General features: G+C 50.6%; 1 protein-coding gene across 13 annotated transcripts in view; it reads right to left on the bottom strand.

Moving 5' to 3' along the window:
* Nucleotides 1-25,616, bottom strand: part of WDR27 (WD repeat domain 27) — a 196,515-nt gene that overhangs the window by 70,247 nt on the left and 100,652 nt on the right. For all 13 annotated transcript variants that reach the window (XR_013764887.1, XM_079146199.1, XM_079146196.1 and 10 more), the window contains one exon: nucleotides 2,485-2,583. Coding sequence is in view for 12 of the 13 variants with exons in the window: in XM_079146199.1 (XP_079002325.1) it covers nucleotides 2,485-2,583 (99 nt within the window). In the remaining variant the exon portion in view is untranslated. The remainder of the gene's footprint in view (nucleotides 1-2,484; nucleotides 2,584-25,616) is intronic.

Genomic DNA, 25,616 nt, shown 5'->3' with positions numbered 1-25,616 from the left:
GGAGTGTGATGGAGGGAACCAGCTCAAATAGTGATCAGGAAGCAGGGAGAGAGAGACTCTTCTGTTCAGATAAAAAATATGTACCCCATACCCACACCCACAATGAATCACCTCCTCCAGCCACACCCCACCACTTCAGTGACCACTCAGTTAATCCCTATTAGGGAATTAATCACTGATTGGGTCAAGACTGTCACAACCCAATCATTTCTCCTTTGAACTTCCCTACACTGTCTCACAGGTGAGCTTCTGGGGATACAACATCTAAACCATAACACCTTTCTATACCAATAACTAACTCACTGAGGAAAAACAACAAAACAGGAAAACAACCCTATTCACAATAGCCTTCAAAAACCTTACTGAGGAACAAACCTAACAAGGAGGTGAGAAGTCCTCTACAGTGAAAGTCATAAGACACTAGAAAGACAGCAGGAGATGGAAAGACCTCCCGTGTTTGTAGACAGGCAGAATTAATATTGTCTAAATGGGCCAGGTGCAGTGACACACAACTGTACTCCCAGTAACTTGTGAGGCTGAAGTAGAAGGATTGCAAGTTCTAGGCCAGTCTCATCGATTTAGTGAGACCCCCATCAATTTACCAAGACCCTGTCTTGAAATAAAAAGTTAAAAAGGACTTTGGTACTACTTGAGGGAAACATAGAGAAGACACAGATATTGGCACAAGCATCGATGTCCTGAGCAGGACTCCACTTGCTCAGGAAATAAGAACAAGAATTGGCAGAGGTTTGAAGAGGTGTAAAAAGTCTCTGCGCAGTTGGGGGAACAATTGGCAGAGCATAGGACAGTCTATGCAGTGGGAGAGAATCTCTGCAAGCTATCCACCTAACAGAGGATGAATATCCAGAATGCTCACAAAAGTCAGAGAAGTAAGCACAGACGAACAGGTGACCAAATCAATAAACAGGCAAATGAGCTAAAAAGACACTTGTAAAAATGGTTAATGAGTATGTGAAAAAAATTCTCAAAATCTTTAGCCATCGGAAAAATGCAGATCAAGACTTCATTGAGATTCCATCTCACCCCAATCAGAATGGCTATTACAAATAATGATAATAATAGTGATTGTGAAGATATGGAATAAAAGAAATGCTTATGCACCATTGTGGGAATTTAAATTAGTACAGTCACCATGGAAAACAGTGTGGAAATTCCTTGAAACACCAAAATTAGGTCACTGTGTGACCCAGCCATCCCACTCCTGGAATGTCACAAAAGAGATGAAGCAGCACACGAGGGACACCCACAGGACCTGTCTATGGTGGCATCATTGGGGTCAGCACCACTCGGTGTCTTGGAAACCTGCAGTGAGACGAGAGGACTCGTAAGAACGTGATAAGAAGGACATGGAGAGGGAAGCTGGCACTTCCTCACCTGCAGCCGCTGGGTGGGATCCAGAGGAGCGACCTTGACTGCAAAGTAAGAAATGTACTCACAGAACATCTGAAGGGATCTGCCAGCGCCGTGGGCATGCGAACTGCCCCGTGTGCCCCCCTTGCAGGCCCAGTGGGGCCCCCTGTACCCTGGCCCAGCACCAGGATGGTGTGACTGACAGATGTCCAAGCCCTCTCTGTGGACTCCTGCAAACTCTCTTTTCATGAGCAATGAAGAGTCCACTGGGGCATCTGCAGCCCTGGGGTTAAACAGGCACTATTCCCAATAGCAAGACCTGGAACCAGCCCAGGTGCCCAACAAGAACGCACAACAGGGAATGGCCACATGTTACCAAGAGAAGCAATCATCTTGGTCTATGCAATATCAGCTCATTACTGGTAAGCGTGAAGCACAATGAGGATGAGATCTCAGGATTGTCTGTAACAGGGAAGAAAAATGGGACCTTAAAAACCCACCAACAGAGGACTGAGAAGACAGGCAAGGGTCGAGGAAGCCCTCAGATGGTGCAGCAGCTGGGGCTGATCAGGGCCCCACTGTGGAGTGATGTTAGCGGTACACCCACGAAGGGCTGCCAGAGGCCTGGAAAGTGAGAAAGGACAGCTCCTTCTACAGAGGACTTCCTCTACGTTCAGTATCAGAGCACCCGCTTCTCTCCACTGATTTGCACGTTATTCTTTTCTCTTAATCAAAAATTTCTTTGAGCCTCATGTCCTCTCTGCATCCCAGGTCTTGTCGTAAGAACTCTGAGACCCTATCCCACTGGCCCTGGTCCTTCTGCTTCTTCAGCTCTCAGGGTGGTGGGTGTTCCCTTGAGACCACACATGGCCACATCTGCCAGGAAGTTCCACCCTCTGCATTTCAGCTGGACAGAGCACAGACACCAAATGACAGATACTGTCAGTATCGTAAAACACAGTCTGCATTTCTTTCTCCCCATAACCATTCATTTCCTAAGTTCTGCCTGCACTCAGTGAAAACTGGACGGAATCTTAAACACTATACAATTCACCCAAACGAAGCCTGACAGATACGAGAAGCATGGGGCGGAGGTTGCACAGGTGGGTGTACCTGGGGAGACGCTGGGTTGAAGGCCACTCCAGAGACGGTGTCTGCATGTCCCGCCAGCCGGTGGGAAAACGTGCTGCAGCCCAGGTCATAAACGTAAGCCTAGGAGACAAGAGCAGGGTTCTGGGTGGGCCAAGAGTCAGTGGCAGGTGCCACACAGCAGGGAAAGGCCATCTGCAGCTGGTGGCGCTACGGCGACACCTGCAGGGTGCAAGCCCACGTCCTCTCTCTGCCCTTTCGCCCCACACCCTAGTGAGCATGTGCATGCTTTCTCCCGGCACACCCCACAGATCCCCTCAACAGTTCGAGCGGGAGTGCCTGTCTGATGACTAAGGTTACGGAGAAGAGAGTTCATATTCCAAACTCACTTTCACATCCCAAAGCGCATGAGAACGTGCTACCGTGTCCTTCCCCAGGAACCTGAGAGGGGACAGTGCCCGCTGCACTTGGCTTCCTGCTGGCACCTGGAATTGGAGCCTTCCCACCAGGGCTGCTCTCCAAGGGAACTGCTGCTTCACGTCACAGGCACACACAGCCACGGGTGCCCTCGAGCTCTTCATATTGGGGACAGATCCGTATGAGGACCCCCGCAGAGTGACGCGGCTGCGTGCTTCCTGAAAGTCCACTGGTGGCGATGCCACGCTGCAGCAGGAGGCAGCACTGGGTGACTCCTGCTTCCGCAGAAGCCCTGACGGAGGAAACTTGCTCATGCCCAGACCGTCCCCACGACTGGGCTGCTGGCTGAACGGTGGCTCTGAAGTACGTCTGCAAGCAGAGTGCTAAGGCCGGAACCTGGAGAAGCGGACACTCTCCCTCTTCTTCTGGGCACATGTGCCTGGAGGGCACACACAGTGCCAGGCGGCTGGCCCTGTTGGCACCTGCACCACGTGCAACTGGCACAGAGTGCCCAGCGCCTGCCTCCCGGTGAGCACAACCAGGCATGCCATTTGAGGTCGTCACTCCGGCCTCTGGGAGGCTGCCAGCATGGCTGCGGGAGCAGCCACCCGCCGCGGCTTTGCAGAGCTCCCTGGCTTTTCTGACTGTCTGCTGTCCTCCTGGGCCGCCAAGCACAGCACCCCTTCATCCTGGACGCGGGCGACCTCCTGTGCCCTGTGTCCTCACAGGTCTCTCCTCTCCACATGCAGGTGGGTGTAGGCAAGAGGCCCTGCTGGGAGCCAAAGGCTGTGATCGGGGGCAGCCCAGGCGCCATGGTGAGCTTCCTCCTGGATCCTGCTCTACAAGCCATTGCTGCCCCAAATCCATGGGTGAGGTAGCCACCACCAAAGGGGAGGCAGCTCTTCCAGGCCACAGAGCAGCCAGGGTCTCCACCAATGGGTGCCCCAGGCCAGTGCCTGTCTGCTCACCTGCAGGGTCACGAACTTACTTGCATAAATTATGAAAAGCAGTCTTGTGATTTTCAAGAGTCCTCTGTCCCATTTTTTATTCCCTTTATCAATTCTTATTAACTACATATCAAGCTTTCTCTATTTATAAAATTTTGGGGGTGGGCTAAAGTTTATTTGTAGCTTATGTTCCTTTGGGGAGTACCGGGGATTGAACTCAGGGGCACTCAACCACTAAGCCACATGCCCAACCCTATTTTGTATTTAATTTAGAGACAGGGCCTCACTGTTGCTGAGGCTCGCTTCGAACTCGCTATCCTCCTGCCTCAGCCTCCCAAGTTGCTTGGATTACAGGCATGCACCACGGCGCCTGGCTTGCAGCTTATGTTTGAAATACCAGTGTTTCGCTGACTTCTGGTTCCCTGTGTGCTGTTGCTGTCTGCTTCTACTTGTGCCATGCCCTTTCCTGATGACTGGCTCTTAGGTATGCAGCCCCTGCCTCCTTCTCTTCTGTGTGTGGCCTAGGTACTGGGTACTACCAATTCCCTCCATGCACTGCTTGTATCTCAGAGATACTAACCCATGATGTTAGTGATATTGCCAGAAAAACCTACGATTTCACACTTTTGTTTTACACCTTTAAAACAAGGACAGAGTTTCAACATCTACATGGGAAGAGCTGCTGTTTCCTCTGACTGATGATGCATAACTCGATCACATGCTGAGGGACCACAGGCTAGGTCTGCTCTCTCAGTAGTGTACTGGGCTTTTTGCTGTGGTCATCGTTTGAAGACAAGCTGCCTCCTTGCTGGCACACACATTATTAGGGTTTAGATATAAGGGGTCCCCACAAAGCCCATGTGAGACCATGCAAGCAGGTTCAGCATTAAAATGACCACATGACAGATGTGACGTCATCAGTGGATTCATCTACCAATGGGCATGAGGGGTGGTGCCTGTGGGCAGGTGGGAAGTGGCTGGAGGAGGTGGTCACTGGGTATAGCTTGGGGCTTATGTTCTGCCCTGCTGAGAACAGCTCTCTGCTTCCTGGTCACCATGTCCAGAGCAGCTTTCCTCCTCCAAACCCTTTCTCCATGATGGTCTGCCTCATCTCAGGCCCAGAGCTATGGAATCTGCTGACCATGAGACTCTGAGCCCCAATGAGTTTCCTCCTCTAAGTTGTTCTTGTCAGGAGTTTCAGCGACACAGCGCTGACTCAGACAGACATCATTATGAATATCTACAAGATTGCTGATCCTGGTGTAGAGGTTCCATGGCCTTGGAATTTGTGTACCCTTGACCTGTCAAGGACCGAGAGGGATCTCCTGAAGAGTCAGTCACTAAAGTCTAACTGATAATTATTTCGTCCTTACAACTGTTTTGTGAGACTTGTGTGTGCTTCCTGTTGACTCACGTCACACGCGCAGCGTTTCAGTGTGAATTCCACCTGCGTATCCCAGGGCCTTTCCTGTGGTCCTTTCCCATTGCTGCAGTTTGAGTCATGGTCACATGGTCTGCTCACTCCTGTTTTCGCCTGCCTGGCATGCCCTTGCCCATCTCTCCCTGTCCCTCCTGACTCACCTAGCTCTCCTGTATTCAAAACCCAACCTGAAAGCAGAGGAGAGGACAGCAGGGCAGAGGAAGGGGTAGGAGAGGGACAGACAGGAAGGGAGAGCTGGGGCCTGAGGCCAACCTGATGACAGGCTCCACAAGGCGCCCACTGTGAATGATGACAGTGCACCAGTGGCATGTGCTAAAAGCCCAGCATGCAAGCCTACTTCCTTCCAGCGATGAGTCTGCTCACAAAGGTTCATCCTGGCCCCTGGTGTGCCGCATGGCTATGCCTCTGGAGCAGGCTGTGTACACCGCAGCCTTTTGCTGCTCAGGCTGCCTTGTCTCTGCTTGCTTGGATGTATCTTCTGGTGACCTGGTTGAACTGGTCTAGTAGGGTTCCATTTGTCAGAGCTTCAGAGGAACCCCAGCCTTCCTCTCTAACCCTGTGGTTGGTGTCTCGGGTACTTTCACCTCTCTGCTCCACCTTCCCTGACATCCAGCTCGAGGTGTTTCAAATGCACAGAGTTCACAACTCAAACAGGGTGAAGTTGTGCAGGCCTATCCTCCAGCTGCTGGGAGGTGAGGCAGGAGGATCAAGTCTGAGGTCAGCCAGGCAATGTAGCGAACCCTTACCAAAGAGGAGTATATATTCTACTAACCATGTCCACTGACAATGATTCACTCGGAACGTACAAAGTGAGAGAACTTGCCTGAAGGTTGCACTCATCCTCCCATTTTGGTGTCAGTTTTAAAGCACAAGAGCTCCAGCATTCTTAGAAAGCCCTCTACCCTTCACAGACGTTTTTGTCTTAGCCAAGTGTTTCACCAGCTCTAGCATTCACAGCCGGCCTCGTAATCTCCTACCAGCAAGTCTTACACACTCACAGAGGACCTCCACAATGCACTCATTTTCCACCATTGGCCATTTCTTCTGAGATCCAGCATCAATACAGGCCGCCCCCTTCTACTCTCAACCATGAGGAAAACCAACTCCAGCATCAATACAGGTCTCCACCATCTAGTTTGAGCCATGAGGATCATCATCTCCAGCATCAATACAGGTCTCCAGCTTCTAGTCTGAGCCATGAGGATCACCAGATCCAGCATCAATACAGGCCTCCCCCTCAAGCCTGAGCCATAAGGATCACCAGCTCCAGCATCAATGCAGACCACCTCCTTCTAGCCAGAGCCATGAGGATCACCAGCTCCAGCATCAATACAGGCCTCCCCTTCTAGTCTGAGCCATGATGATCACCAGCTCCAGCATCAATACAGGCCTCCCCCTTCTAGTCTGAGCCATGAGGATCAACAGCTCCAGCAACAATACAGTTCTCCACCTTCTAGTCTGAGCCATGAGGATCACCAGCTCCAGCATCAATAGGTCTCCACATTCTAGACTGAGCCACGAGGATCACCAGCTACAGAATCAATAAAGGCCTCCCCCTTCTAGTCTGAGCCATGGGATCAACAGCTCCAGCATCAATACAGGCCTCCACATTTTAGTCTGAGCAATGAGGATCACCAGGTCCAGATTCAATACAGGTCTCCACCTTCTAGTCTGAGCCATAGGGATCACCAGCTCCAGATTCAGTACAGGACACCGCCTTCTAGTCTGAGTCATGAGGATCACCAGCTCCAGCATCAATACAGGTCTCCACCTTCTAGCCTGAGATGAGGATCACCAGCTCCAGCATCAACACATGCCTCCACCTTCTAGTCTGAGCCATGAGGATCACCTGCACCAGCATCAATACAGATCTCCATCTTCTAGCCTGAGCCATGAGGATCAGCAGCTCCAGCATCAATACAGGTCTCCAGCCTGTCAGGAGACTACATGTCTCTAGCCTGAGATATGAGGATCACCAGGTCCAGTATCAATACAGGTCTCCACCTTCTAGTCTGAGCCATGAGTATCACCAGCAACAGCATCAATACAGGCTGCCCCCTTGTAACATGTCTCATGCGGATCACTAGCTCCAGCATCAATACAAGCCTCCACCTTCTAGTCTGAATTATGAGGATCACAAGGTCCAGCATCATTACAGGCCTCCACCTTCTATTCTGAGCCGTGAGGATCATCAGCTCCAGCATCAATACAGGATCCACCTTCTAGCCTGAGCCATGAGGATCACCAGTTGCAGCATCAAAATAGGGCTCCCCCTTCTAGTCTCAGCCATGAATATCACCTGATCCAGAATCAATACAGGCCTCCACCTTCTACTCTGAGCCATGAGGATCATGAGCTCCAGCATCAACACAAGGCTCCACATTCTAGTCTGAGTTATGAGGATCACCAGGTGCAGCATGATTACAGGCCTCCATGTTCTACTCTGAGCCATGAGGATCACCAGCTCCACATCAATTCTGGTCTCCAAATTCTAGTCTGAGCCATGAGGATCACCAGCTCCAGCATCAATACAGGCCTCCACCTTCTACTATGAGTCATGAGGATCACCAGCTCCAGCATCAATAAAGGTGATCCCCGTCTAGTATGAGCCATGAGGATCACCAGCTCCAGCATCAATAAGGGACTCCCCCTCAAGCCTGAGCCATAAGGAACACCAGCTCCAGCATCAATACAGACCTCCCCCTTCTAGTTGGAGCCATGTGAATCACCAGCTCCTGATTCAATACAGACCTCCCCCTTCTAGCCGGAGCCATGGGGATCACCAGCTCCAGCATTAATACAGTCCTCCACCTTCTACTCTGAGACATGGGGATCACCAGCTCCTGCATCAATACAGGTCTCCAACTTCTAGTCTGAGATTGAGGATCACCAGCTACAGAATCAATACAGTTCTCCACCTTCAACCCTTACCCATTAGGATTAGCAGCTCCAAGAAAAATACAGATCTCTACTTTCTAGCCTGAGCCATGAGGATCACCAGCTCCAGCATCAATACAGCCCTCCCTCTTCAAGCCTGAGCCATGAGGATCACCACTTCCAGCATCAATACAGGCCTCCCTTTCTATCCTGAGCCATGTGGATCACCAGCTCCAGCATCAATACAGTCCTCCCTTTCTAGCCTGAGCCATGAGGATCACCAGCTCCAGTATCAATATAGGCCTCCACCTTCTAGTGTGATCCATGAGGATCACCAGCTCCAGCATCAATACAGGCCTCGCTTTCTAGCCTGAGCCATCAGAATCACCAACTCCAGCATCATTACAGGTCTCCACCTCTACTCTGAGACATGAGGATCACCAGCTCCAGCATCAATACACATCTTCAACTTCTAGTCTGAGCCATGAGGATCACCAGCTCCAGCATCAATAGAGGTCTCCAACTTCTACACTGAGCCATGAAAATCACCAGCTCCATCATCAATATAGGTCTCCCATTTCTAGTCTGAGCCATGAGGCTCACCAGATCCAGCATCAATACAGGCCTCTACCTTCTAGTCTGAGCCATGAGAATCACCAACTCCAGCATCAATAAAGGTGATCACCTTCTAGTATGAGCCATGAGGATCACCAGCTCCAGCATCAATACAGGCCTCCCCCTTCTAACATGTCCCATGCAGATCACCAGCTCCAGCACCAATACAGGCTTCCACCTTCTACACTGAGCCATGAGAATCACCAGCTCAAGCATCAATACAGGCCTGCACCTTCTAGTCTGAGCAATGGGGATCACCAGCAACAGCATCAGTACAGGTCTTCAACTGCTAGTCTGAGATTGAGGATTACCAGCTCCAGCATCAATACAGGCCTCCACCTTATAGTCTGAATTATGAGGATCAGGAGGTCCAGCATCATTACAGGCCTCCAACTTCTATTCTGAGCCATGAGGATCACCAGCTCCAGCATCAACACAGGGCTCCACATTCTAGTCTGAGTTATGAGGATCACCAGGTGCAGCATCATTAGAGGCCTCCACCTTCTACTCTGAGTCATGAGGATCACAAGCTCCAACATCAATAGAGGTCTCCACATTTTACCCTGAGCCATGAAGATCACCAGGTCCAGCATCGATACAGGCCTCCCCCTTCTAGTCTGATTCATGAGGATCACCAGCTCCAGCATCACTACAGGCCTCCCCCTTCTAGTCTGAGCCATGAGGATCACCAGATCCAGCATCAATACAGGCCTCCCCCTCAAGCCTGAGCCATAAGGATCACCAGCTCCAGCATCAATGCAGACCACCTCCTTCTAGCCAGAGCCATGAGGATCACCAGCTCCAGCATCAATACAGGCCTCCCCTTCTAGTCTGAGCCATGATGATCACCAGCTCCAGCATCAATACAGGCCTCCCCTTCTAGTCTGAGCCATGATGATCACCAGCTCCAGCATCAATACAGGCCTCCCCCTTCTAGTCTGAGCCATGAGGATCAACAGCTCCAGCAACAATACAGTTCTCCACCTTCTAGTCTGAGCCATGAGGATCACCAACTCCAGCATCAATAGGTCTCCACATTCTAGTCTGAGCCACGAGGATCACCAGCTACAGAATCAATAAAGGCCTCCCCCTTCTAGTCTGAGCCATGGGATCACCAGCTCCAGCATCAATACAGGCCTCCACATTATAGTCTGAGCAATGAGGATCACCAGCTCCAGATTCAATACAGGACACCTCCTTCTAGTCTGAGTCATGAGGATCAGCAGCTCCAGCATCAATACAGGTCTCCAGCCTGTCAGGGGATTACATGTCTCTAGCCTGAGACATGAGGATCACCAGGTCCAGTATCAATACAGGTCTCCACCTTCTAGTCTGAGCCATGAGTATCACCAGCAACAGCATCAATACAGGCTGCCCCCTTCTAACATGTCCCATGCGGATCACTAGCTCCAGCATCAACACAGGCCTCCACCTTCTAGTCTGAATTATGAGGATCACAAGGTTCAGCATCATTACAGGCCTCCACCTTCTATTCTGAGCCGTGAGGATCATCAGCTCCAGCATCAATACAGGATCCTCCTTCTAGTCTGAGCCATGAGTATCACCAGCAACAGCATCAATACAGGCTGCCCCCTTCTAACATGTCCCATGCGGATCACTAGCTCCAGCATCAATACAGGCCTCCACCTTCTAGTCTGAATTATGAGGATCACAAGGTCCCGCATCATTACAGGCCTCCACCTTCTATTCTGAGCCGTGAGGATCATCAGCTCCAGCATCAATACAGGATCCACCTTCTAGCCTGAGCCATGAGGATCACCAGTTGCAGCATCAAAATAGGGCTCCCCCTTCTAGTCTCAGCCATGAATATCACCTGATCCAGAATCAATACAGGCCTCCACCTTCTACTCTGAGCCATGAGGATCATGAGCTCCAGCATCAACACAAGGCTCCACATTCTAGTCTGAGTTATGAGGATCACCAGGTGCAGCATGATTACAGGCCTCCATGTTCTACTCTGAGCCATGAGGATCACCAGCTCCACATCAATTCAGGTCTCCAAATTCTAGTCTGAGCCATGAGGATCACCAGCTCCAGCATCAATACAGGCCTCCACCTTCTACTATGAGTCATGAGGATCACCAGCTCCAGCATCAATAAAGGTGATCCCCGTCTAGTATGAGCCATGAGGATCACCAGCTCCAGCATCAATAAGGGACTCCCCCTCAAGCCTGAGCCATAAGGAACACCAGCTCCAGCATCAATACAGACCTCCCCCTTCTAGTCGGAGCCATGTGAATCACCAGCTCCTGATTCAATACAGACCTCCCCCTTCTAGCCGGAGCCATGGGGATCACCAGCTCCAGCATTAATACAGTCCTCCACCTTCTACTCTGAGACATGGGGATCACCAGCTCCTGCATCAATACAGGTCTCCAACTTCTAGTCTGAGATTGAGGATCACCAGCTACAGAATCAATACAGTTCTCCACCTTCAACCCTTACCCATTAGAATCAGCAGCTCCAAGAAAAATACAGATCTCTACTTTCTAGCCTGAGCCATGAGGATCACCAGCTCCAGCATCAATACAGCCCTCCCTCTTCAAGCCTGAGCCATGAGGATCACCACTTCCAGCATCAATACAGGCCTCCCTTTCTATCCTGAGCCATGTGGATCACCAGCTCCAGCATCAATACAGTCCTCCCTTTCTAGCCTGAGCCATGAGGATCACCAGCTCCAGCATCAATATAGGCCTCCACCTTCTAGTGTGATCCATGAGGATCACCAGCTCCAGCATCAATACAGGCCTCGCTTTCTAGCCTGAGCCATCAGAATCACCAACTCCAGCATCATTACAGGTCTCCACCTCTACTCTGAGACATGAGGATCACCAGCTCCAGCATCAATACACATCTTCAACTTCTAGTCTGAGCCATGAGGATCACCAGCTCCAGCATCAATAGAGGTCTCCAACTTCTACACTGAGCCATGAAAATCACCAGCTCCATCATCAATACAGGTCTCCCATTTCTAGTCTGAGCCATGAGGCTCACCAGATCCAGCATCAATACAGGCCTCTACCTTCTAGTCTGAGCCATGAGAATCACCAACTCCAGCATCAATAAAGGTGATCACCTTCTAGTATGAGCCATGAGGATCACCAGCTCCAGCATCAATACAGGCCTCCCCCTTCTAACATGTCCCATGCAGATCACCAGCTCCAGCACCAATACAGGCTTCCACCTTCTACACTGAGCCATGAGAATCACCAGCTCAAGCATCAATACAGGCCTGCACCTTCTAGTCTGAGCAATGGGGATCACCAGCAACAGCATCAGTACAGGTCTTCAACTGCTAGTCTGAGATTGAGGATTACCAGCTCCAGCATCAATACAGGCCTCCACCTTATAGTCTGAATTATGAGGATCAGGAGGTCCAGCATCATTACAGGCCTCCAACTTCTATTCTGAGCCATGAGGATCACCAGCTCCAGCATCAACACAGGGCTCCACATTCTAGTCTGAGTTATGAGGATCACCAGGTGCAGCATCATTAGAGGCCTCCACCTTCTACTCTGAGTCATGAGGATCACAAGCTCCAGCATCAATAGAGGTCTCCACATTTTACCCTGAGCCATGAAGATCACCAGGTCCAGCATCGATACAGGCCTCCCCCTTCTAGTCTGATTCATGAGGATCACCAGCTCCAGCATCACTACAGGCCTCCCCCTTCTAGTCTGAGCCATGAGGATCACCAGATCCAGCATCAATACAGGCCTCCCCCTCAAGCCTGAGCCATAAGGATCACCAGCTCCAGCATCAATGCAGACCACCTCCTTCTAGCCAGAGCCATGAGGATCACCAGCTCCAGCATCAATACAGGCCTCCCCTTCTAGTCTGAGCCATGATGATCACCAGCTCCAGCATCAATACAGGCCTCCCCCTTCTAGTCTGAGCCATGAGGATCAACAGCTCCAGCAACAATACAGTTCTCCACCTTCTAGTCTGAGCCATGAGGATCACCAACTCCAGCGTCAATAGGTCTCCACATTCTAGTCTGAGCCACGAGGATCACCAGCTACAGAATCAATAAAGGCCTCCCCCTTCTAGTCTGAGCCATGGGATCACCAGCTCCAGCATCAATACAGGCCTCCACATTATAGTCTGAGCAATGAGGATCACCAGCTCCAGATTCAATACAGGACACCTCCTTCTAGTCTGAGTCATGAGGATCAGCAGCTCCAGCATCAATACAGGTCTCCAGCCTGTCAGGGGACTACATGTCTCTAGCCTGAGACATGAGGATCACCAGGTCCAGTATCAATACAGGTCTCCACCTTCTAGTCTGAGCCATGAGTATCACCAGCAACAGCATCAATACAGGCTGCCCCCTTCTAACATGTCCCATGCGGATCACTAGCTCCAGCATCAACACAGGCCTCCACCTTCTAGTCTGAATTATGAGGATCACAAGGTTCAGCATCATTACAGGCCTCCACCTTCTATTCTGAGCCGTGAGGATCATCAGCTCCAGCATCAATACAGGATCCTCCTTCTAGTCTGAGCCATGAGTATCACCAGCAACAGCATCAATACAGGCTGCCCCCTTCTAACATGTCCCATGCAGATCACTAGCTCCAGCATCAATACAGGCCTCCACCTTCTAGTCTGAATTATGAGGATCACAAGGTCCCGCATCATTACAGGCCTCCACCTTCTATTCTGAGCCGTGAGGATCATCAGCTCCAGCATCAATACAGGATCCACCTTCTAGCCTGAGCCATGAGGATCACCAGTTGCAGCATCAAAATAGGGCTCCCCCTTCTAGTCTCAGCCATGAATATCACCTGATCCAGAATCAATACAGGCCTCCACCTTCTACTCTGAGCCATGAGGATCATGAGCTCCAGCATCAACACAAGGCTCCACATTCTAGTCTGAGTTATGAGGATCACCAGGTGCAGCATGATTACAGGCCTCCATGTTCTACTCTGAGCCATGAGGATCACCAGCTCCACATCAATTCAGGTCTCCAAATTCTAGTCTGAGCCATGAGGATCACCAGCTCCAGCATCAATACAGGCCTCCACCTTCTACTATGAGTCATGAGGATCACCAGCTCCAGCATCAATAAAGGTGATCCCCGTCTAGTATGAGCCATGAGGATCACCAGCTCCAGCATCAATAAGGGACTCCCCCTCAAGCCTGAGCCATAAGGAACACCAGCTCCAGCATCAATACAGACCTCCCCCTTCTAGTCGGAGCCATGTGAATCACCAGCTCCTGATTCAATACAGACCTCCCCCTTCTAGCCGGAGCCATGGGGATCACCAGCTCCAGCATTAATACAGTCCTCCACCTTCTACTCTGAGACATGGGGATCACCAGCTCCTGCATCAATACAGGTCTCCAACTTCTAGTCTGAGATTGAGGATCACCAGCTACAGAATCAATACAGTTCTCCACCTTCAACCCTTACCCATTAGGATCAGCAGCTCCAAGAAAAATACAGATCTCTACTTTCTAGCCTGAGCCATGAGGATCACCAGCTCCAGCATCAATACAGGCCTCCACCTTCTAGCCTGAGCCATGAGGATCACCAGCTCCAGCATCAATACATGCCTCCACCTTCTAGTCTTAGCCATGAGGATCAACTGCACCAGCACCAATACAGGTCTCCATCTTCTAGCCTGAGAAATGAGGATCAACAGCTCCAGCATCAATACAGGTCTCCACCTTCTAGCCTCAGACATGAGGATCACCAGCTCCAGTATCAATACAGGTCTTTACCTTCTACTCTGAGACATGAGTATCACCAGCTCTAGCATAAATACAGGCCTCCCCCTTCTAACCTCTCCCATGCGGATCACCAGCTCCAGCATCAATACAGGCCTCCACCTTTTAGTCTGAGTTATGAGGATCACGAGGTCCAGCATCATAACACGCCTCCACCTTCTACTCTGAGCCATGATGATCACCAGCTCCAGTATCAACAGGATCCAACTTCTAGCCTGAGCCATGAGGATCACCAGCTCCAGCATCAATATAGGACGCCCCCTTCTAGTCTCAGCCATGAATATCAACGGCTTCAAATCAATACAGGCCTCCACAATCTACTCTGAGCTATGAGGATCACCAGCTCCAGGATCAACATAGGGCTCAACATTCTATTCTGACTTATGAGGATCAACAGCTCCAGCATCAATAGAGGTCTCCACCTTCTACTCTGAGCCATGAAGATGACCAGCTCCAGTATCAATACAGGTCTCCCCCTTTTAGTCTGAGCCATGAGGATCACCAGCTCCAGCATCAATACAGGTCTCCACCACATAGTCTGAGATTGAGGATGACCAGCTCCAGAATCAATACAGTTCTCCACCTTCTAGCCTTAGCCATGAGGATCAGCAGCTCCAAGAAAAATACAGGTCTCTACCTTCTAGCCTGTGCCATGAGGATCACCACCTCCAGCATCAATACAGGCCTCCCTATTCTAGCCTGAGCAATGTGGATCACCAGCTCCAGCATCAATACAGGCCTCCCGTTCTATTCTAAGCCATGAAGATCACCAGTTCCAGCATCAATACAGGCCTCCACCTTCTAGTCTGATCCATGAGGATCACCACCTCCAGCATCAATACATGTCTCCACCTTCTAGTCAGAGCCATTAGGATCACCAGCTCCAGCATAAATACAGGCCTCCACCTTCTAGTCAGAGCCATGAGGATCACCAACTCCAGCATCAATAATGGTGATCACCTTCTAGTATGCCATGTGGATCACCAGCTCCAGCATCAATGCGGGACGCCCCTTTCAAACCTAAGCCATGAGGATCACAAGCTCCAGCATCAATACAGACCTCCCCCTTCTAGCCTGAGTTTGAGGATCAACAGCTCCAGCATCAATACAGACCTCCACCTTCTAGCCTGAATCATGAGGATCACCAGCTCCAGCATCAATATAGGCCTCCCCTTCTAGGCTGCGCCATGGAGATCACCAGCTCCGGGATCAATACAGGTCTCCAGCTTCTAGTCTGAGCCATGAGAATCACCAGCTCCAGCATCAATACAGACTTCCACCTTCTAGTCTGAGCCATGAGGATCACCAGCTCCAGCATCAACAACGGTCTCCACCTTCTAGCCTGAGCCATGAGGATCACCATTTCCAGCATCAATAATGGTCTCCACCTTCTAGTATGAGCAATGAGAACACCAGCAACAGAATCAATACAGGTCTCCAACTTCTAGACTTAGCCATGAGAATCAGCAGCCCAGGAAAAATACAGGCCTCCACCTTCTACCCTGAACCACGAGGATCATCGGCTCCAACATCAATACAGGTCCCCGCCTTCTAGCCTGAGTCATGAGGATCACGAACTCCAGCATCAATACAGGCCTCCACATTCTAGTCTGAGTCTTGAGGATCACCTGCACCAGCATCAATAAATGTCGCCACCTTCTAGCCTGAGCCATGAGGATCACCAGCTCCAGCATCAATTCAGGTCTCAACCTTCCAGCCTGAGCCATGAGGATCACCAGCACCACCATCAATACAGGGCTACCCTCCTAGCCCGAGCCATGAGGATCACCAGCTCCAGCATCAATACACGCTTCCCCTTTCGACCCTAAGCCATGACGATGACCACCTCCAGCATCAATACAGGCCACACCTTCTAGTCTGAGTAATGAGGATCACCAGCTCCAGCATCAATACAGGTACCACTCTCTAGTTGAGCCATGAGGATCACCAGCTCCAGAATCAATACAACCCTCTCCCTTCTAGTCTGAGCCATGAGGATAACGAGGTCCAGCCTCAATAAAGGTCTCCACCTTCCAGCCTGAGCCATGATGATCACCAACTCCAGCATCAATAAAAGTCTACAACATCAATTCTGAGGCAGGATGATCACCAGCTCCAGCATCAATACAGGTCTCCACCTTCTAGTCTGAGTCGTGAGGATCACCAGCTGCGGAATCAGTACAGGCCTCCCCCTTCTAGTCTGAGCCATGAGGATAACGAGGTCCAGCATCAATAAAGGACTCCACCTTCTAGCCTGAGCCATGAGGATCACCACCTCCAGCATCAATGAAGGTCTCCACCTTCAATTCTGAGCCATGAGAATCATCAGCTCCAGCATAAGTACAGGTCTCCACGTAGTATGGCCATGAGGATCACCAGCTCCAGCATCAATACAGGTCTCCACCTTCTAGTCTGATCCATGAGGATCACCAGTTCCAGCATCAATACAGGCCTCCTCATTCTAGACTGAGCCATGAGGATCACCATCTCCAGCATCAATGCAGGCCTTCACTTTCCAGTCAGAGCTATGAGGATCACCAGCTCCAGCATCCACACAGGTCTCCACCGTCTAGACTGAGCCTTGAGGATCAGAAGCTCCAGCATCAATACAGGTCTCCACCTTCTAGTCTGAGCCATGGGGATCACCAGCTCCAGCATCAGCACAGGTATCCACCTTCTAGTCTGAGCCATGAGGATCAGCAGCTCCAGCATCAACACAGGTCTCCACCCTGTAGCCTGATCCATGAGGATCACCAGCTCCAGCATCAATACAGGTCTCCACCACGTAGTCTGAGATTGAGGATCACCAGCTCCAGAATCAATACAGTTCTCCACCTTCTAGCCTTAGCCATGAGGATCAGCAGCTCCAAGAAAAATACAGGTCTCTACCTTCTAGCCTGTGCCATGAGGATCACCACCTCCAGCATCAATACAGGCCTCCACCTTCTAGTCTGATCCATGAGGATCACCACCTCCAGCATCAATACATGTCTCCACCTTCTAGTCAGAGCCATTAGGATCACCAGCTCCAGCATAAATACAGGCCTCCACCTTCTAGTCAGAGCCATGAGGATCACCAACTCCAGCATCAATAATGGTGATCACCTTCTAGTATGCCATGTGGATCACCAGCTCCAGCATCAATGCAGGACGCCCCTTTCAAACCTAAGCCATGAGGATCACAAGCTCCAGCATCAATACAGACCTCCCCCTTCTAGCCTGAGTTTGAGGATCAACAGCTCCAGCATCAATACAGACCTCCACCTTCTAGCCTGAATCATGAGGATCACCAGCTCCAGCATCAATATAGGCCTCCCCTTCTAGACTGCGCCATGGAGATCACCAGCTCCGGGATCAATACAGGTCTCCAGCTTCTAGTCTGAGCCATGAGAATCACTAGCTCCAGCATCAATACAGACTTCCACCTTCTAGTCTGAGCCATGAGGATCACCAGCTCCAGCATCAACAACGGTCTCCACCTTCTAGCCTGAGCCATGAGGATCACCATTTCCAGCATCAATAATGGTCTCCACCTTCTAGTATGAGCAATGGGAACACCAGCAACAGAATCAATACAGATCTCCAACTTCTAGACTTAGCCATGAGAATCAGCAGCCCAGGAAAAATACAGGCCTCCACCTTCTACCCTGATCCACGAGGATCATCGGCTCCAACATCAATACAGGTCCCCGCCTTCTAGCCTGAGCCATGAGGATCACGAACTCCAGCATCAATACAGGTCTCAACCTTCCAGTCTGAGCCATGAGGATCACCAGCACCACCATCAATACAGGGCTACCCTCCTAGCCCGAGCCATGAGGATCACCAGCTCCAGCATCAATACACGCTTCCCCTTTCGACCCTAAGCCATGACGATGACCACCTCCAGCATCAATACAGGCCACACCTTCTAGTCTGAGTAATGAGGATCACCAGCTCCAGCATCAATACAGGTACCACCCTCTAGTTGAGCCATGAGGATCACCAGCTCCAGAATCAATACAACCCTCTCCCTTCTAGTCTGAGCCATGAGGATAACAAGGTCCAGCCTCAATAAAGGTCTCCACCTTCCAGCCTGAGCCATGATGATCACCAACTCCAGCATCAATAAAAGTCTACAACATCAATTCTGAGGCAGGAGGATCACCAGCTCCAGCATCAATACAGGTCTCCACCTTCTAGTCTGAGTCGTGAGGATCACCAGCTGCGGAATCAGTACAGGCCTCCCCCTTCTAGTCTGAGCCATGAGGATAACGAGGTCCAGCATCAATAAAGGACTCCACCTTCTAGCCTGAGCCATGAGGATCACCACCTCCAGCATCAATGAAGGTCTCCACCTTCAATTCTGAGCCATGAGAATCATCAGCTCCAGCATAAGTACAGGTCTCCACGTAGTATGGCCATGAGGATCACCAGCTCCAGCATCAATACAGGTCTCCACCTTCTAGTCTGATCCATGAGGATCACCAGTTCCAGCATCAATACAGGCCTCCTCATTCTAGACTGAGCCATGAGGATCACCATCTCCAGCATCAATGCAGGCCTTCACTTTCCAGTCAGAGCTATGAGGATCACCAGCTCCAGCATCAATAGAGGTCTCCACCTTCTAGCCTGAACTATGGGGATCACCAGCTCCAGCATCAATACAGGTCTCCACCATCTAGTCTGAGCCATTAGGTTCACCAGCTCCAGCATAACTACAGGCCTCCACCTTCTAGTCAGAGCCATGAGGATCACCAGTTCCAGCATCAATACAGGAATCCCCATTCAGCCTGAGCCATGAGGATCACCAGCTCCAACATCAATACTGACGTCCACCTTCTAGACTGAGTCATGAGGATCACCAGAACCAGCATCAATGCAGGCCTCCAACTTCTACCCTGATCCATGAGGATCACCAGCTCCAGCATCAATACAGGCCTCCACCTTCTAGTCTGAGCCATGAGGATCACCAGCTGCAGCATCAATAATGGTCACCACTTTCTAGCCTGAGCCATGAGGATCACCAGCTCCATCATCAATAAAGATCTCCACCTTGTAGCCTGAGCCATGAGGATCACCAGCTCCAGCATCAATTCAGGTCTCCACCTTCTAGCCTGAGCCATGAGGTTCAGCAGCTCAGCATCAATACAGGTCTCCACCTTCTAGCCTGAGCCATGAGGATCACCAGGTCCAGCATCAATACAGGCCTTCCTCTCTAGTCTGAGCCATGAGGATCACCAGCTCCAGCATCAATACAGGCCTCCCTCTCTAGCCTGAGCCATGAGGATCACCAGGTCCAGCATCAATACAGGCCTCCACCTTCTAGCCTGAGCCATAAGGATCCCCAGTTCCAGCATCAACACAAGTCTCACTGTTCTAGCCTGAGCGATGAGGATCACAATCTCCAGGATCAATACAGGACACCACTTTCTGGTCTGAGCCATGACGATCACCAATCCAGCATCAATACAAACCTCCACCTTCTAGTCTGAGTTATGAAGATCACCAGCTCCACCATCAATGAAGGTCTCCAGCTTCTAGACTGAGCCATGAATATCACCAGTTCCAGCATCAATAAAGGTCTCCACATTCTAGTTTGAGCATGAGTATCACCGACTCCAGTATCTATACAGGTCTCCACATTCTTGCCTGAGCCCATTAGTATCAGCAGCTCCAGCAAAAATACAGGTCTCCACCTTCTACACTGAGCCATGAGGATCACCAGCTCCAACATCAATACAGGTCTCCACCTTCTAGCCTGAGATTGAGGATCCCCAGGTCCAGCATCCATACAGGTCTCCACCTTCTTTCCTGATCCATGAAGGTCACCAGATCCGGCATCAATACAGGCCTCCCGCTTCTAGCCAGAGCCATGAGGATCACCAGCTCCAGCATCAATACAGGCCTCCCCTTCTAGCCTGAACTATGAGGATCACCTGCTCCAGCATCAATACAGGCCTCCCGATTTTAGTCTGAGCCATGAGTATCACCAGCTCCAGCACCAATGAAGGTCTCCACTTTCTAGTCTGAGCATTGAGGATCACCAGGTCCAGCATCAATACTGGCCTCCCTCGTCTAGCCTGAGCATTGAGGATCACCACTCCAGCATCAATAAAGGCCTCCCCCTTCTAATATGAGCCATGAGTATCACCAGCTCCAGCATCAACAAACGTCTCCACGTTCTAGAGAGAGCCATGAGGATCACCAGCTCCAGCATCAATAAAGGTCTCCACCTTCTACTCTGAGCAATGAGGATCACCAGCTCCAGCATCAATACAGGTCTCCACGTTCTAGCCTGAGCCTTGAGGATCACCAGCTCCAGCATCAATACAGGCCTCCCACTTCTTGCCTGAGCCCGGTGGGTCACCAAATCCAGCATCAATACAGGCCTCCCCTTCTAGCCTGAGCCATGAAGATGACCAGCTCCAGCATCAATACAGTCCTCCACCTTCTAGCCTGAGCCATGGGGATTACCAGATCCAGCATAATACAGGCCTCCCTTTCTAGCCTGAGCCATGAGGATCACCAGCTCCAGCATCAACATAGGCCTCGCCCTTTTAGCCTGAGCCATGAGGATCACCAGCTCCAGTATCAACACAGGCCTCCCTGTTCTAGCCTGAGCAATGAGGATCACAATATGCAGGATGAATACAGGACACCGCCTTCTGGTCTGTGCCATGAAGATCACCAGCTCCAGCATCAATACAGGCCTCCACATTCTAGTCGGAGTTAGGAGGATCACCAGGTCCAGCATCATTACAGGCCTCCACCTTCGACTCTGAGCGATGAAGATCACCAGCTCCAATATCAATAGAGGATCCACGTTGTAGCCTGAGCCATGAGGATCACCAGCACCAGCATCAATACAGGCCCCCCCGCCTTTCTAGTCTCACCTATGAGTATCTCCTGCTCCAGAATCAATATAGGCCTCCACATTGTAGTATGAGCCATGAGGATCACCAGCTCCAGCATCATTATACGTCTCCAAATTCTAGCCTGAGACATGAGGAATACCAGCTCCAGCATAAATACAGGTCTCCACATTCTAGTCTGAGCCATCAAGATCACCAACTCCAAGATCAAGACAGGCCTCCCCCTTCTAGTCTGAACCATGAGGATCACCAACTCCAGAATCAAAGAGGTCTCCACCCTCTAGACTGACCCATGAGGATCACCACCTCCAGCATCAATAAAGGTCTCCACATTCTAGTCTGAGTCATGGGAATCACCAGCTCCAGCATCAATACAGGTCTCCCCCTTCTAATATGAGCCATGAGGATCACCAGCTCCACCATCAATACAGGTCTCCATCTTCTAATCTGATCCATGCGGATTACCATCTCCAGCATCAATACAGGCCTCCCCGTTCCAGCCTGAGCCATGAGAATCATGAGCTCCAGTATCAATACACGTCTCCACCTTCTAGTCTGAGCCATGAGTATCACCAGCTCCAGCATCATTTCAGGTCTCCACCTTCTAGTCTGAGCCATGAGGATCACCACACCAGCATCAACAAAGGTCTCCACATTCGAGTCTGAGCCATGCAGATCACCAGCTCCAGCATCAATCCAGGTCTCCACCTTCTAGTCAGATCCATGGGGATCACCACCTCCAGCATCATCACAGGCCTCCACCTTCTAGTCTGAGCCATGAGGATCACCACACCAGCATTAACACAGGTCTCCACCTTGTAGCCTGAGCCATGAGGATCACCAGCTCCAGCATCAATACAATCCTCCTCCTTGTACCTGAGCCATGGGGATCAACAGCTCCAGCATCAATACAGGCCTTCCCTTCTACCGTGAGCCATGATGATCACCACCTCCAGCAGCAATACAGGTCTCCAACTTCTAGCCTGAGCCATGAGGATCACCGCCTCCAGCATCAATAATGGTCTCCAACTTCTACTCTGAGCCATGGGGATCACCAGCTCCATCATCAACACCACCCTCCGCCCTCTAGTTTGAGCCATGAGGACACCAGATCCAGCATCAATACAGGCCTCCACTTACTACTCCCAGCCATGAGGATCACCAGCTCCAGCATCAATACAGGCCTCCTGCTTCTAGTCTGAGCCATGAGGATCACCAGTTCCCGCATCAATACAGGTCTCCACCTTCTAGCCTGAGCTGAGGATGACCAGCTCCAGCATCAATAAAGGTCTCCACCTTCTAGTCTGAGCCATGATGATCACCAGCACGAGGATCAATAAAGGTCACCACAATTTAGTCTGAGACATGAGTATCACCAGCTCCAACATCAATGAAGGTCTCCACTTCTAATCTGAGCCATGAGCATCACCAGCTCCCGCATCAATACTGGTCTCCACCTTATAGCATAAGCTGAGGATGACCAGTTCCAACATCAATAAAAGTCTCCACCTTCTAGGCTGAGCCATGAGGATCACCAGCTCCAGCATCAATACAGGTCTCCACCTTCTAGACTGAGCCATGTGGATCACCAGCTCCAGCATCAGCACAGGCCTCCACCTGTTAGTCTGAGCCATGAGGATCACCAGCTCCAGCATCAATACAGGTCTCCCCGTTCTAGTGTGAGCCATGAGGATCACCAACTCCAGCATCAATACAGGTCTCCACCTCCTAGTCTGAACCATGAGGATCACCCCCTGCAGCATCAATTCAGGCCTCCTCCTTCTTGTCTTAGCCAAGTTGTTCAACATATCCACTGCTTGCCTTCAGTTTTCCATTTAGGATTCTGTGGTCTTCACTGAGTTTTCTGGATCTTTTTCTTCAGGAATGATTTGGGCAGCACCGTTAATTCTGTCTGCATGCTTACAAAGGCATCCATCTCAAATATCAGGTAGCTGAATATATAATCCTGGCCTGGCCCCCAATACATTCCTCCCATAGGTTGTTACGTATATTCGGCCCTGGAGAACTCTGACCTGTCTGATGTTCCCTGGCAGCATCTGCTTGTCTCAGCTGGACCCATGAGCTGCATTTGTGTGGACATCAGTCACACAGGGTTCATAAACCGTGTTTCTGAGCTGACCAGTAGGAGTCAGTCTTCCCAGTTGCTCACTAAACCTGCAGATTTGTTCAAGCAATTTGAAGCTCAGGAGAAGTACAGTTGAATGACAATTTTAAATACCAGTTCTGTCAAGATGCCTTTCACAAGTATGCCAGGGATTCCACATGTGCCTTCCCTCTGGGACACTCCTCCCTGTGTCCCAGGCTCGCCTTCGGAGCATCTCCACTGCTGCACTCCCCAGCTCTCCAGCATCCACTTGGGCTCAGGCCTCAGAGTGCAGGTTTTCCCTTAAGCCCTTGGCTGCCAGTCCACATGCCCCAGTGCCCACCATCCATCTCCGTGCTTGCTGTTTCTCCTTCAGCTGTTGAAGTGCTATGCGTTTTCTCAATGTCTTTCTGCTGACTTCCAAATACATCATTCATTCCATCTTTTCAAGAACCGTGAGCTGGTTGCCTGTGAAAATGTTGGGGGTTCATCTGCACTCTTTTGTGTTACAGAAAGGCCTGCCATGCACGTGGCATGCAGAGCAAGAGAGCAATGGAAGCAGATGCCAGCCTCAGGTACTGCCAAGTACCACATACAGAGTAAAGTATGCCAGGAAGACCAAGTACCCAGGAAGGACCCTGTGCACAGGAAGGACTGCATGCCTAGGAAGGACCATGTGCCTAGGAAGACCAAGTGCCCAGGAAGGACCCTGTGCACAGGAAGGACTGTGTGCCTAGGAATGACCATGTGCCCAGGGGGACCCTATGCCCAGGAGGACTCTCTGCCCAGGAAGGACCATGTACACTGGAAGGACTGCACGCCTAGGAATGACCATGTGCCCAGGGGGAACCTGTTGGGGGCCGTGCTATGTGGATGGCGCCAGAACGGCGCCTGATCACATCGGCAGCGAGGAAGTTAATTGACATAAGCACACTCAGGTGATTTATCATCCAGGCACACAATGTATGTGCATGTGTTCTCAAGCACTCCTAATTGTTCCTGCTCGGACATCTAGCGTCTTGCTTAATCTTTGCATAAGAGGCGTGGCCCTGCTCTCCGCCTCCTGGAGGTGATATAAGTGGGCCATAGGCGGAGCGAGACAGCGGAGCAGCAGCTAGCAGAAAGAAGCACAGAGAAGCCATTAGCAGAAAGGAAGAAGAAGCGGCAAGCAGATAGATGCAGCTAGTAGGGGCAGTGGCAGAAGGCAGATCGCAAAGCGGAGAACTGAGAACACACCTTTAGGTTGCAGATCACAGGCAGATCGCAGTACACAGGACACATCACTAAAGTGCCTTAGGTAGACGCTCCTTTAGTTCACAGGATGCAGGACGCACCAGTAAGAAGCAGCAGACCTTAAGTAAGGCGTAGCAAGTCTCTCTTCCTCTAAGCTCTCTCTTCCTTCTCTCAAAGTCTCTCTCTCTCTCTCTTAAGCAAAGTCTCTCTTTCTCTCTGATAAGCAAAGCCTCTCTCTCTCTTTCCTCTCAAAGGAAGTAAGCCTCATTTCCTCTATCTTCTATAAACAAGCAAGCAAGGAAGCAGCCCAGAGATAGAAGTAGCTCAGTTTCCAGTCCACCACCCATAAGACCCATGCAAATTGTTGCTATAGGCGGTGACAAATATCCGCAGATTTGGCACCGCAAACAGCCAGCGACAGAACCTGTGCCCAGGAGGACTCTCTGCCCAGGAAGGATCACGTGTACGGGAAGGACATGGCCACCTTCTTCATGATGCTCAAGAATAAAAAGGTTTTAGAAAGTGTCGCAACCATCAACAAGTTGCTTCTAGCCACCAAGAAAGAGGTCCCAGGAGTTCTTAAGACTAAAGTTGCTTCCTCTTCTCAGAGTCCTACCATTTTGCTATGGACGTGCTGACTCTATGCTACCTGGGGCACAGAGGCAGGTGACACCCTTCTGTGAGGACTTTATCTCTCAGGTCATGGATGTCCCCTGATGTTTCTGGTGATGCTTCCCATACTGAGTCCTCGTAGATGGACTCTCACCTCAAGTTTGTTCCTCAGTTTCCTGCTTTCGACCTTTAACTTTGACTATCATTTTTGGTTGGCATGGCTTTAATTTCCAGAACTGCTGCTTACTAGCTTTGCAGATTCCCATTATGTGGTCATTGTCCTCCTTAGCTGGTTGTCC

Source organism: Sciurus vulgaris (genome assembly GCF_902686455.1).
Source record: "Sciurus vulgaris genome assembly, chromosome: 7".
Classification (NCBI taxonomy): domain Eukaryota; kingdom Metazoa; phylum Chordata; class Mammalia; order Rodentia; family Sciuridae; genus Sciurus; species Sciurus vulgaris.
This window is presented reverse-complemented; position numbering and strand designations above follow the sequence as displayed.